Source organism: Eleutherodactylus coqui, chromosome 4 (genome assembly GCF_035609145.1).
Source record: "Eleutherodactylus coqui strain aEleCoq1 chromosome 4, aEleCoq1.hap1, whole genome shotgun sequence".
Classification (NCBI taxonomy): domain Eukaryota; kingdom Metazoa; phylum Chordata; class Amphibia; order Anura; family Eleutherodactylidae; genus Eleutherodactylus; species Eleutherodactylus coqui.
The window spans coordinates 4,619,990-4,634,742 of record NC_089840.1 but is presented as its reverse complement, the minus strand read 5'-3'; the positions used below and the strand labels follow the sequence as shown (position 1 = coordinate 4,634,742).

General features: G+C 52.4%; 1 protein-coding gene across 1 annotated transcript in view; it reads left to right on the top strand.

Annotated features, from left to right (window-relative positions):
• Positions 1 to 14,753, top strand: part of TTC3 (tetratricopeptide repeat domain 3) — a 143,432-nt gene that overhangs the window by 19,263 nt on the left and 109,416 nt on the right. The window contains exons 6-12 of the mRNA XM_066598977.1: positions 2,323 to 2,376; positions 4,445 to 4,586; positions 4,671 to 4,756; positions 6,014 to 6,108; positions 7,180 to 7,242; positions 8,576 to 8,630; positions 13,514 to 13,685. Coding sequence (XP_066455074.1) covers positions 2,323 to 2,376; positions 4,445 to 4,586; positions 4,671 to 4,756; positions 6,014 to 6,108; positions 7,180 to 7,242; positions 8,576 to 8,630; positions 13,514 to 13,685 — 667 coding nt within the window. The remainder of the gene's footprint in view (positions 1 to 2,322; positions 2,377 to 4,444; positions 4,587 to 4,670; positions 4,757 to 6,013; positions 6,109 to 7,179; positions 7,243 to 8,575; positions 8,631 to 13,513; positions 13,686 to 14,753) is intronic.

Sequence of the window (14,753 nt, the reverse complement as noted above, 5' to 3'; positions counted from 1 at the left end):
GCAAAAAAACCAAAAACAACAGCTGGTGTGGCAGTGATCGCACCGACCCGCACAATAAAGTTATCCGGTCATTTTGGTTGCAGTTTTTGTGCCGTAGAAACAAGACGCACCGAAAGATGTTTTTTTTTTTTCATTTTGAAAGGCAACAAGTTCAGATGCGGCTTTAACCCCTTAATGACCCGGCCCCCTTTTTGTTTTTCCATTTTCGTTTTTTCCTCCCCCCCCCTTCAAAAAAATCGTAACGCCTTTATTCATCCATCTACGTTGCTGGATGAGGGCTTGTTTTTTGCGGGGTGAGTTGTAGTTTTTAATGCCACCATTTACTGTACCATATAATGTACTGAAAAACGTAAAAAAATTCCAAGTGGAGTAAAATGAAAAAAAAAAAGCGACATTCCGCCATCTTTCGGTGCCTCTTGTTTCTACGGCGCACAAACTGCAACAAAAACGACCTGATAACTTTATTTTACGGGTTGGTGCGATTACTGCGATACTAAACTGGTATAGGTTTTTTTTTTTACTATACTTTTTTTTTTCAAAGACATTTAATTTTTTTCAATTATTTTCTGCGGTCATCTTCTGCGCACAGTAGCTTTTTAAAATTTTTCCGTCAATGTAGTTGTATGAGGGCTCATTTTTTGCAGGATGTCGTGTAGTTTCTGATAATACCAATTCGGAATACGTACGACACTTTGTTCGCTTTTTATTGCGTTTTATCTGGGAGACAGAGTAACTGAAAAAGTGCATTTCTGGCGTTCTTTTTTTTTTTTTTTTGGACGCCGTTCACCGAGCGCGGTAAATAATGTGCTAGTTTAATAGAGTGGACTTTTACGGACGCGGCAATACCAAATACATATTTTTAATTTATGATTTACATTTTTTTAATAATAGATATGGCAAAAGGGGGGGGATTTAAACGTTTACAAGTTGTTGTTTTTTTTACACAATTTATAAAACTTTATTGATTTTTTTTTTTTTTACTTTAAAGATGCTTTGATCGCTCCTGCAGTAGGACATAATGCTATAGCATTACGTCATACTGCCATTTAACAGGCAGTCTATCAAGCCACCCCACGGGGAGGCCTTGATAGGCAGTCTGGTAAGGCACCCCTGGGGCCTTTTTAAAGGCCCCCAGCGGGCCATGACACCTGCATGGCTCCCCCGATCTCACCACGGGGGGGCGTGCGGGACCCCGGGGCTTTAAATGGAGCTGTCAGAATTGATTGTTGACTCATGTTCAGTCTATGATCTATTAGTATACCCAAGTCTTTTTCACATGTGCTGCTGCTTAGCCCAATTCCTCCCGTTCTGTATGTGCTTTTATCATTTTTCTTGCCCAGATGTAGGACTTTGCATTTCTCCTTGTTAAATACCATTCTGTTAGTCGCCGCCCACTGTAGAAGCTTTTCTAGATCCTTTTGAATCCTCTCTCTTCTCTAGTGTTAGCTATCCCTCCTAGCTTTGTGTCATCGGCAGATTTGATCAGTTTCCCACAATTCCCTCCTCCAGATCATGTATAACAATGTTGACCAACACTGGGCCCAGGACAGAGCCTTGTGGTCCCCACTTGATACATTCTTCCACTTGGATATGCAGCCATGTATGACCACTCTTTGAGTACGATCACTCAGCCAGTTGTGAATCCACCTAACAGTTGCCTTGTCAATCCCAGATTTGGTCATTTCCCAATACGTCTGGTATGAGATACTTTGTCAAATGCTTTACTAAAGCCAAAATATACTATATCCACCGCATCTCCCTGATCAGCCCAGTCGGTGATTCTGTCATAGAAGGACATTAGATAAGTACATTGTCTTTAGCAGGAATGCGTTAACAATGGATTTCTTCACACTAATTAGGATCCTTCCGGCCCGATGATCCCACAGCCACCTGGACTGATTAAAAGCAATTTATATTTTATGCAAAGAAGTCGTCATTCGGCTATTTTTGCTATAATCGTCGCGTGTAAATGGGCCTTAAGATGGCGGGCTGCAAACGGCCACTTTGATACATTTTCACCACAGATGTAACCTTCATGAATTGAGGAAGCTTTGATGTCAGACATGTTAGCTGGATTACCGCATGGATGTTTATGGCGTTGCACACGGGGCTCACGTTGAATGGATGTATTGTGGGCAGAACCTTTTGCATCGTGTATATCGGAGAACAGCCTCTCCCGCACGCCGGGCGCTGAGTGATACATTCATTAATGTGAGACATCCTGTATATTGAAGGCTGCTGTAACCGGATGTCTTTGCTCAAGCTGATGGGTATCTGTTGGGCTTTTGCTGCTGGACTCACCTGACGTTCTTCTCATTCCAGGATCAACGCCGCTTCATTGAAGAGATACTAAGAATCGGCAATAAGCTGGACATAGTAAGTAATCTCAGGAAATACAAAAAGGCTTCTGGAATTTGAGATTGTGAGACCTGCACTTTAGGGGAGTTTACTGCAGACGTGTCTGGGGATTACATCTTCAAGGCTCAGCATGTCTGAAGATACTCCACATTCCTCCAAGATGTGCTTGTTGGCTACAAATCTGTGGCTTAAAGGGTTGTCTAAGTTAAGGAAACCACTGTCACCGGAACACATGCCTTAAAATAACAAGTCAGCAGTTACTCACCTCTTTCCTCACAGCTCTGCTTCATGCGCGTCACACACACGGCTCCGCTTCATGCACGTCACACACGGCTCCGCTTCATGCACGTCACACACGGCTCCGCTTCATGCACGTCACACACGGCTCCGCTTCATGCACGTCACACACGGCTCCGCTTCATGCACGTCACACACGGCTCCGCTTCATGCACGTCACACACGGCTCCGCTTCATGCACGTCACACACGGCTCCGCTTCATGCACGTCACACACGGCTCCGCTTCATGCACGTCACACACGGCTCCGCTTCATGCACGTCACACACAGCTCTGCTACATGCACGTCACACGCACACACGGCTCTGCTACATGCGCGTCACACACACACGGCTCTGCTTCATGCGCGTCACACACACGCCTGGCTTTGCTTCATGCGCGTCACACACGCCTGGCTTTGCTTCATGCGCGTCACACACACGCGCGGCTTTGCTTCATGCGCGTCACACACGCACGGCTTTGCTTCATGCGCGTCACACACGCACGGCTTTGCTTCATGCACGTCACACACACACGCACGGCTCTGCTTCATGCCGTCACACACACACGGCTCTGCTTCATGCGCGTCACACGCACACGCCCCCCCCCCCCCAGTGTTTCTAGTGGCGTTATGCGCCACGCCGCTCTGATGCATGCACGTCACAGACTTACAGCCACATACACAGCTGTGCTTCATTTTCCGGCTGTCTGATGAAAACTAATTCCTCAAAATGCGTTGCCTCATCCCTCTAGGGCGAGTGTCAAGTGCAAAATCTGGATCACCACGAGATCCCAACATGGAAGAGCCTTTTCTAGACTGGAGAGCTGTAGACGTGTTTGCAGCTTGCTGCTGGGTGTCATAATCGTCCATCTTGGTCCTGCATTGCGCCGCCTGCTGCTTGCAGCCTGAGCACAGTGGCAGTTAATGCAGCCCCTGAAGCCTTTGGTGGCCATTGCCTGTCTGCGGCTCCCGCTGAGCCTATCCTGCAGTACTGCGCTGCTTGCCAGGGCTCTGATTGTGACGCTTCTTGTACAGCCCAGCTGGTCCTCGCTACCTTCCTGCAGAGGACAGTCTGCTCCAGCCCGCGCTCCGTATCCTCTGACCCACCAGCACGAATCAGTGAGGACTAACCCCGTGAGGGCGGGCTCGGTTCTAAGGAGTTTTTTGGGAGCCCCTCACCAGCTTCTGCTAACTATATATAATTTTTCTTTTTCTCTGACTACCTGTCAGTTTAGAGCCAAGTATCTGTTGGGGGACTTGTGCCCAGTTCTTCTGGACTACAGCTTGCTCTGCTCCGTCTGCTCCCCTTCCCGTGTCTTTTAAAATATTCTTAGAAATGGCCTTTTGAAGGCAACCATAATGTTGATGTGGCCCCCGGGGAGAATGTGTCTGCCGCCTCTGCCCTTGTGCTTTCTGATGTCACAACTTTTGATGCTTATGTGACCCTTGGCTCACCATTAATACGAGGCCGGCCCCACCGACCATGTCGCCTCCTTCACAATTGTATCCTAAACAAAGTACACAATGCTATTGAATAAGAAGCAATTAACCGAAAATCAAACCCTTGTGGGTCATGTGAGGTGCGGATTAAAATATGGGAAATCTGGAAATCTGCTTCCTGAGGAGCGTCACCCCCTTCATAAAGTGGCCTTTTACACTGCCTGTGTGGCATGCCCTCTGCTGATGGAGGGCATTGTGGCCGGCTTGCGTTGTATCACACGGCGTTGCCTTCCATGCCGTACAGCAGAGAGCTGAACTGAAATGCTGCGGTGAAATAATGTGTCTTCTGTTCCTCCTTGTGTTTTTTCAGCCTAGAAACAAGACAAAGCTGGCTGCCATAGCCGACGGCCTAACGTGGGTGCAGAACGCCGGAGAGCACGCTCTCTATAGGAAGATAATGAGCTCCCAAGAGCGGATTCGCAGCAAAGCCATCTTCACCTTCTTCTACCAATGTAAGTTTTTTGTGACTTCTCAGACCACGCCAGTCGTGTCATCGGAGGCCGGCGCTGTTTGACTCACTCTAATCTCGCTAATAGATTGCTTCCTGCTGGCCAAGATGGGGGAGGAGTGCTGCACGCTGACCGATAAAGTCAAGAAGCACGAATGCTACAAGTGTGACGCGGTAAGATGGCGGGCGGGCCTGCAGGTACCAGACGCCACCAGGCTCTCGCACATACCTGGCATTGGTGTTACGACACGAGTTTACCGCAGCCGCCATTATTGTGACGTAATAATAGCTCTGCGTGCAGCGGCCATCATCCCGCCGGACCAGAATCTGCGGCAGGGGGGCCTCCTTTACGGACTTCTACGTAACCGTACACACTTGCGCAATCACTAGCTGGTATGGACACAGCGACCGCGGCGCAGCCTATACTGTAAGATCAGCTGCTTGCAAACCCTTAACCCCTTCAGGATAAGGGAATTGTTTTTTTTAGTGTCCCCCCCCCCCGCCTTCCAAGAACCATAATTTTATTTTCTTTCCACCGTTGACATGGCCGTATAATAGCGCGACTTTTGTCGGACGAGTTGCATTAACAGAGGTTTAAAAAGTGTTTGATTGAGACATTAGATGTGGGATGGATTAGTTTTTGCAGCCCTCACAGTGCGATCTGTCGCTGTGTTCTGTGGATCGGTTCGGTCACGGTGACACCAACATTTTAGTTTTTTTTCCCCAAATTTCTAAAAACAAATACATTTTTTTAATGACTTTCCGTTGCCGTGTTCTGGGAACGTTACCTTTATGTCGATTTGGCTCTGTGCAGCTTGTCTTTTTGGGGCGGTTAGCTGCAGTATTTATCAGTCTTTTTGAGTACATTTTATTTACATTTTTGGGGAGCCGGTATACAGAAAAGAACTTTTTAAGATATTTCTTTTTATTTTATTTACGGTTAAAACTTTTTTACGCTTATTTTTCCCCACATTGAACTTTGCGATGATTTGTTTGCTTGTACCATATACTGCAATGCAGTATTGCAGTGTATAGCGATTTTTGATGCCTGTGAAGCCGTGCCACGAGCAGGCCTTAATAAGCATCCATCTATGGCAACCCTGTGAGCCTTCAGTATGCTTCAGGCTGCCATGCTAGCCCATTGACACCCTCTGCTGGTGCCTATGGGGCACGGAAGGGGACCTTCCTCCTCCTGATGAACATTTAGATAACCGTCTGCTTTGACTGCAGCATGTAAACGGTTAATGAGCCGTAATCTGATCTAACCCTGATCATGACATCTAGCTGCCAGGTATGGAGCAGACTCGGCTCCGCCCACTCTACATGACCGCCTGCCGTGAGTTTACATTAGGCAGTCGTGAAGTGGTTAAATATAGGGGCTTTACATAGTTTGAGTTAAGCTCCTAAGTTCGCTGTCCTCCCTTGTTCCAGGAATGTGAAAGAAAGAAGCTTTGTGGTAACATCGCCTTCGAGAAACAGCAGTACGTCTGCGCCATTCAGTATTACACCGCGGCGATGCAGTTCAGGTACCTACCTGTAATCTACGGATGTTTAGGGGTGCGTTCACAGCCAAATTCATACAACATCCACATGACCATCTGCTGCGTTGGCGCGGGCTGTGCCAGTGTGGCGGCGGCCCGCAGACCATCTCACCTGAATAGAAGCGATGGATTCTGATAAGAGGTTTTTGTTTTTTTATGATTTTTTGCACTGTGGAGCCTCTGCAGCAGTGCGGCTGTGTGTGAACATAACACAGTAACACGTTATCCCCCATCCACAGGCTCCCTGGTGGCTAATCGCTGAAACTGCCGCCGACCCCAGGAGTGAGGGTTCCCGTAGGGTTACAGCGTCCCCTGCAGGTGGAGAGTGAACGGAGCTCTAGTTGTGCAGCAGCGCTCCATGCACTTTCAGTGGGGCTGCAGAGATGGCGAGCGAAGACCCATCTGGGTATTCCGTCAGCCCCATTGAAATGAATGGTGTGCTGAGCGCATGTGAACGGCCGGCGCTCCCTTCATGCTGACGTTACTGCGGGGGGAGAAGTAACCCCTGCAGACATAGGCTGGACACAGCAGTCCTATTCTGCAGATCAGCGGGGGTCTCAGTGTTGAGACCCCCACTGATCAGTAAGTTATCCTGTGAATAGGGGAGAAATGGCAAATGTGAGAAACCGCCTTTAAGGGGTTTTCTAAGACTTGGATATGAAGAGTCGTCAATATCTGGTCAGCGAGCGTCCGCTGCGTGAGAACCCCAACAATTACCTGCTTAAGGAGGCCGCTGCGTTGCGGTGAGTGCCGCAGCCTGGTCTCAGGCTTGTGACGCCGTGTTCACTTGTGGTCTGGTCTGAGAGCAGTTTAGTCCTGTGATCAGGATTGAGCTGCTATACCAGGCACCACCACTACAAAATGTATGGCGCTGTGGCCTCTTGAAACAACTGACCAAAGGGTTAAACTTCCACTAATCTGGTAGCACTGATGATCTGTACTGCGGGTCGGTTATCAGGTCTTCGGTATTTCAGTCCCAGAAAACACTTTAGAGTAATAATCTGCACCTTGAGGAATTTGTACTGCTGACTTGTTGCTGTTTTCGTCTCTCTTCAGCCCCCACAATCACGTGCTGTTCAGTAACCGGGCGCTCTGCTTCATTCGCTTGGAGGATTATTGGTAAGTGTCGTGTACTGCGGGGTATATTGACCCTCGGACGATGCTGCACCGCTGTCATTGGGACCCCAGGCAGCGGTGCTCAGCAGATCCTCCGTTCTTGCCTCACATCTCAGCTCGGCCGTCGGCTTTTCTCTTATTAAGCAGTTTACACCGGATTTTGTGTTTTAAAACAAGAAAAAGAAATAGCAAAATTTGGCGCGGTGCCTGCTTATGCAAAAACCTAGTGACTTTTTGCCTGCTGTGCCGCTGCCCCGCCCTGCTGGACACATCTATATCTGTTATATGGGGTAAGCCCTGGCTGACCCATTTGTGTAGGGTTACCCCAGAGCGGACCGGACGGTAACGTCTGTGAAGGCGTTGGGAGGAGCCAAGATGCGTTGGGCGCCTCCTCGTATATAAGGTGCATCGTGTTGGCAGAAATAAGACGACTTGGAGGGTTTCTGTACAGTCACTGCTTGCTTACACAGGCCCAATGACTTGAATAGCCGATTTCAGCGAGTAATGCGCGCCAAAATAAGACCTGTGGAGGGTTTGTTTATGCGACCAGAATATTCATGTTTGAATGAACTCCTTTAAATTAATGGATTCTATTCACTGCGTGTTTCACACATTATACATCAATGCAGCCGTGTGATCGAGCCCCAAGCCCAACCACAGGCACCACTTAATAGGCAACGGTCATTCCCTGGGTGCTGGGTTGGACGTAGAGGTCCGGTAGAATGGCCGTCAGGTCGCTGGACTTAACGCCTGGGGCCCTTTATCTCTGGGGCCATTTAAAGTCCCTTGTGTATGCGGAAAGATACGCAATATGGAAACCTTCCAGCGCTGTGAAGAGATATCACCCGCAGCAGTTCAGCCGTTCACAAAGACGGGATTAAATATTTAACCGTCTGCAGCCGGCAGAAGAGTCGACACATACAACACATCATGTAAAGCGCTTTGGGAAACTCCGCCCTCAGTGCCTAAACAAGTAAAGATCGCGCAAAACTCACACTTCAGGGTGCAAATTTGAGCCAAGACTGATACGTCACATGATCCCTTCCTATTGGAAAAAACTGAGCTGAATTCAGTATGGTGGAGTTCAAAATGACCGCCAAAACCGTCTCCTGCACCAAAAATGCAGCCGCCCTGCTTATTAATACTTGTGCACATCGGAAGTCAGCATTCTCATTATTACAGCAGGTAAACAGGTGTGTCCAGACTTTTGCCTCGCCCCATATATATATATCCTACACGCATGCAGTGAGCTGCAGGCTATAACCTACCACTTGGCCATTATTTGCAGGTCTAGCCAAGTGTTGCTGGTTGTGATGGTGAATCTTCTGTGTTGCAGGCACGCGCTGTGTGATGGGAAGAAGGCCATTGTGCTGAAGAACTCCTGGCCCAAGGTGGGTGCTGTAGGATTATACCTGCTGTTGGTGCGCTGTCAGACGAGTCTGTTATTACGTGTGACTATATCTTCAGTGACCGTGTGACTGGGGTCTATACTGGGAGGAAGTTCTCTGTACTACAGGCGCAGCCAATCCCTTAACAAACCTTCACGGAGGACGTGTGCGCTGGAGGAACAGGCGCGGCCCAAGATCATGACACACTTAAGGCCCTTTAGACGGGATGAGTGTGGGGCAAACGATGGCCGCCCCTCGCCCCGCACATACCGGCTGCAGTGCTGCTGCAGGAGCTAGTATCGCCGGCTCACAGCGGGGCGGCTGCAGGAGATTTCACCCACCCCTCTCCATTGACCTAACACAGCGGACGTTCAGTACTGACCAGCTGCTATTTACACTGAGCGATTAGCTCCTCCTCCATCATTTATGCAGCATATGGTGCCGGAGGATGAGCTGATCGCTCAGTGTAAATAGCAGCTGGTCAGTACTGAACGACCGCTGTGTTAGGGCAATGGAGAGTGGAAGGGAAACGAGGAGAGGAATCTGCAGCCGTGATACTAGCTCCCCTGCAGCAGTACAGCAGCCAATATGTGCGGACGAGGGGCGGCCATCGTTTATGTAGGAGCACCGCAGCCAGTATGTGCAGGACAAGGGGCGGCCATCGTTTATGTAGTTGCACCGCAGCCGGTATTTGCGGGACGAGGGGCGGCCATCGTTTATGTAGGAGCACCGCAGCCGGTATGTGCGGGACGAGGGGCGGCCATCGTTTATGTAGGAGCACCACAGCCAGTATGTACAGGACGAGGGGCGGCCATCGTTTATGTAGGAGCACCGCAGCCAGTATGTACAGGACGAGGGGCGGCCATCGTTTATGTAGGAGCACCGCAGCCAGTATGTGGGGGACGAGGGGCGGCCATCGTTTATGTAGGAGCACCGCAGCCAGTATGTGCGGGACGAGGGGCGGCCATCGTTTATGTAGGAGCACCACAGCCAGTATGTGCGGGACGAGGGGCGGCCATCGTTTATGTAGGAGCACCGCAGCCGGTATGTACAGGACGAGGGGCGGCCATCGTTTATGTAGGAGCACCGCAGCCGGTATGTGCAGGACGATGGGCGGCGATCGTTTATGTAGAAGCACCGCAGCCAGTATGTGGGGGACGAGGGGCGGCCATCGTTTATGTAGGAGCACCGCAGCCAGTATGTACAGGACGAGGGGCGGCCATCGTTTATGTAGGAGCACTGCAGCCAGTATGTGGGGGACGAGGGGCGGCCATCGTTTATGTAGGAGCACCGCAGCCAGTATGTGGGGGACGAGGGGCGGCCATCGTTTATGTAGGAGCACCGCAGCCAGTATGTGCAGGACGAGGGGCGGCCATCGTTTATGTAGGAGCACCGCAGCCAGTATGTGGGGGACGAGGGGCGGCCATCGATTATGTAGGAGCACTGCAGCCAGTATGTGGGGGACGAGGGGCGGCCATCGTTTATGTAGGAGCACCGCAGCCAGTATGTGGGGGACGAGGGGCGGCCATCGTTTATGTAGGAGCACCGCAGCCAGTATGTGGGGGACGAGGGGCGGCCATCGTTTATGTAGGAGCACCGCAGCCGGTATGTGGGGGACGAGGGGCGGCCATCGTTTATGTAGGAGCACCGCAGCCAGTATGGGGGGGACGAGGGGCGGCCATCGTTTATGTAGGAGCACCGCAGCCAGTATGTGGGGGACGAGGGGCGGCCATCGTTTATGTAGGAGCACCGCAGCCAGTATGGGGGGGACGAGGGGCGGCCATCGTTTATGTAGGAGCACCGCAGCCAGTATGGGGGGGACGAGGGGCGGCCATCGTTTATGTAGGAGCACCGCAGCCAGTATGTGGGAAACGATGGCCGCCCCTCGTCCATGTAGGAACACCGCAGCCAGTATGTGGGGGACGAGGGGCGGCCATCGTTTATGTAGGGGCACCGCAGCCAGTATGTGGGGGACGAGGGGCGGCCATCGTTTATGTAGGAGCACCGCAGCCAGTATGTGGGGGACGAGGGGCGGCCATCGTTTATGTAGGAGCACCGCAGCCGGTATGTGGGGGACGAGGGGCGGCCATCGTTTATGTAGGAGCACCGCAGCCAGTATGTGGGGGACGAGGGGCGGCCATCGTTTATGTAGGGGCACCGCAGCCAGTATGTGGGGGACGAGGGGCGGCCATCGTTTATGTAGGAGCACCGCAGCCAGTATGTGGGGGACGAGGGGCGGCCATCGTTTATGTAGGAGCACCGCAGCCGGTATGTGGGGGACGAGGGGCGGCCATCGTTTATGTAGGAGCACCGCAGCCGGTATGTGGGGGACGAGGGGCGGCCATCGTTTATGTAGGAGCACCGCAGCCAGTATGTGCGGGACGAGGGGCGGCCATCGTTTATATGTAGGAGCACCGCAGCCGGTATGTGTGGGACGTGGGGCGGCCATCGTTTATGTAGGAGCACCGCAGCCAGTATGTGTGGGACGAGGGGCGGCTATCGTTTATGTAGGAGCACCGCAGCCAGTATGTGGAGGACGAGGGGCGGCCATCGTTTATGTAGCAGCACCGCAGCCAGTATGTGGGGGACGAGGGGCAGCCATCGTTTATGTAGGAGCACCGCAGCCGGTATGTGGGGGACGAGGGGCGGCCATCGTTTATGTAGGAGCACCGCAGCCGGTATGTGGGGGACGAGGGGCGGCCATCGTTTATGTAGGAGCACCGCAGCCAGTATGTGGGGGACGAGGGGCGGCCATCGTTTATGTAGGAGCACCGCAGCCAGTATGTGGGGGACGAGGGGCGGCCATCGTTTATGTAGGAGCACCGCAGCCAGTATGTGGGGGACGAGGGGCGGCCATCGTTTATGTTGGAGCACCGCAGCCAGTATGTGCGGGACGAGGGGCGGCCATCGTTTATGTAGGAGCACCGCAGCCAGTATGTGGGGGACGAGGGGCGGCCATCGTTTATGTAGGAGCACCGCAGCCAGTATGTGCAGGACGAGGGGCGGCCATCGTTTATGTAGGAGCACCGCAGCCAGTATGTGGGGGACGAGGGGCGGCCATCGTTTATGTAGGAGCACCGCAGCCAGTATGTGGGGGACGAGGGGCAGCCATCGTTTATGTAGGAGCACTGCAGCCAGTATGTGGGGGACGAGGGGCGGCCATCATTTATGTAGGAGCACCGCAGCCGGTATGTGCGGGACGAGGGGCGGCCATCGTTTATGTAGGAGCACCGCAGCCAGTATGTACAGGACGAGGGGCGGCCATCGTTTATGTAGGAGCACCGCAGCCAGTATGTGGGGGACGAGGGGCGGCCATCGTTTGTGTAGGAGCACCGCAGCCAGTATGTGGGGGACGAGGGGCGGCCATCGTTTATGTAGGAGGACCGCAGCCGGTATGTGGGGGACGAGGGGCGGCCATCGTTTGTGTAGGAGCACCGCAGCCAGTATGTGGGGGACGAGGGGCGGCCATCGTTTATGTAGGAGCACCGCAGCCAGTATGTGCGGGACGAGGGGCGGCCATCGTTTATGTAGGAGCACCACAGCCGGTATGTGGGGGACGAGGGGCGGCCATCGTTTATGTAGGAGCACCGCAGCCGGTATGTGGGGGACGAGGGGCGGCCATCGTTTATGTAGGAGCACCGCAGCCAGTATGTACAGGACGAGGGGCGGCCATCGTTTATGTAGGGGCACCGCAGCCAGTATGTGGAGGACGAGGGGCGGCCATCGCTTATGTAGGAGCACCGCAGCCAGTATGTGGAGGACGAGGGGCGGCCATCGTTTATGTAGGGGCACCGCAGCCAGTATGTGGAGGACGAGGGGCGGCCATCGTTTATGTAGGAGCACCACAGCCGGTATGTGGAGGACGAGGGGCGGCCATCGTTTATGTAGGAGCACCGCAGCCAGTATGTGGAGGACGAGGGGCGGCCATCATTTATGTAGGAGCACCGCAGCCAGTATGTGGGGGACGAGGGGCGGCCATCGTTTATGTAGGAGCACCGCAGCCAGTATGTGGGGGACGAGGGGCGGCCATTGTTTATGTAGGAGCACCGCAGCCAATATCGGGGCTGGCCATGTGGGTGGCCCTGGAGTGTGATCGCATGTCGCTGGCTTACTGCGGATCTACAGCTGGTTTAACCCCTTCAATTTCATTTTAATTTAAAGGGTGACAATAAATCAGCATCGTGTCCTCGCACCCGTAACCCGCCGCCGCAGGCGTCCGCCTTTCTACAGAGCAGCGTCTGCCTTGGTTCAGGGTAGGGAGGGGGCAGCGCTGTATGTGACGCCCGTTACGGCATGTTGTAGGTTTTCTCATAGACAACCCTTTATAATCTGTTCTCACTGATGGGCGGCTCCTCAAGTGTGTTTTACTAGAAGCTCTGCAAAGAAGCCGCCCTGTAGAATGGACCTGTGACGACACCATCAAGGCTCTGGTGATGAGTGTGTGCCTGGGATTTACAGCGTCTGAAGGCCATTTGTAGCTTTTACTGCGATTTGATGCATTTTCAGCCAGTAAAATATTCCATCCCAGCGTCCGACAATCTGTGATAAAAGCGCACGCTGTTGTCGGCTGTCCATCGTGTGTCCAACTGCTGAGAAGTATACGTCCCCCTTCTGTAGTCCCTGCAGCGTCGCAGGGTATTGATGTGCTGAGCTGCACGCTTGGCTTCCCTCCGGTATTCTAGTCCGCAGACGCACAATGTCCGATTTTCCTTGCATCTTAGAGCATATAAGCCACAAACTGTGCAAGTAGAACGACCGAAAGTCAGTGGAGCGGTAGATACCGGGCCAAGCTGTGGTATGAGGCGTGTCCTGGGCTGCGGTGGTGTGCGGCCGCGCTGCAGACATACGGTTCCGTGTCGTTTCATTGTGTGTGTTCTGTTATTTAGGGTCATTACCGGTTTTGTGAAGCCCTTCTCTTACTGGGGGAGACGGAGCGCGCCGTGACTTCCAACAAGAAGGCGCAGGAGTTGTGCAGAAACTGTCCTTCTGGTATCCGCGACCTCATCCAGCAGCACATCCGCCTGGTCAGAGAGATGGACGCGGCGGAAGCTGAACACGGTAACCTCTTAATGTTTCTGTAGGTTCTTTTCTGCCTTCTTGCTTCTTTGGACGTTTCTCAACTTTCAACTAATCAAACAAAAAATAGCGTTCTCTTTACTTATTGCGTCCTCCACTGCTTGGGATAACCCCGGCGAGAAGAACATCAAAGGGATTGTGCGCTTGCAAACCATCGATGTGCCTATCTGCAGGACAATCCGTCGGTAGTAGAAGAGCGCAGGCCCGCTGCCTGGTGCCGCTCCTGATCAGCGGTTTCCCAGACTAGTGCGCTCACAGACACGGAGCTCCGTTCCCGCTGCAGTGTCCGTGTTTCTTATTGCCATTAAAGTAAATAGGAAATTTGCCTGTAATACTAAGCCTGGCCACTGCAGCAGGAATGGAGCTGTCTGCTTCCTGTAGTAATCGGCTCAGTGCATGAGCACACAACGGGGTCCCGGGTTTTGGACTCCCACCGATGTACTATCACTGGCCTATTCTGCAGATGGTTTGCAATTGCACAGCCCTTTTTATGTAGCCTTTGCTTCTGCATTACGAGTGCGTTCACATGTGACAGGTTCTCAACAGTGAAGAATCTGCATGAAGATCCGCGTTGTTGGTGCAGATTAGGACACGGATCCACGGCAGATCCGCCCCAAAATATGCCAAATGGCGCTAATCCGTATAGCAAAATATGCTGCGTATGTTCCTGCGGATCGGCCCCGCAGTCCTTCGGGGTTGGTTTACATGGCGGATCTGCCGTACAGCTGCTGCTCTTGCAGCATTTGTCGTGGATCCGCACGTGGATTTAGTTCGGTCGGTGTGGCGTTTCAAACATGCTTCCATGCAGATCTCACTGCTTCACGCGGATTCATGCAGAAATGCGCTTGTAGTTTTGCGCTCAGATTCCGCCCGCTGGTTTTACACGTGGAATCCGTGCAGAGAAGCTCCTTCACACGGAGCATTAAACCATTGTTTGCATTGGTGCTATTTCTCAGATGAAGCCTCAGAGCTGCACTCATAGTTCAGCTCCCTTGTTGTCAGGGGCATCATGTGAGCTCAGTGTTGGGGTCTCGTGGATTGTTTTATAGC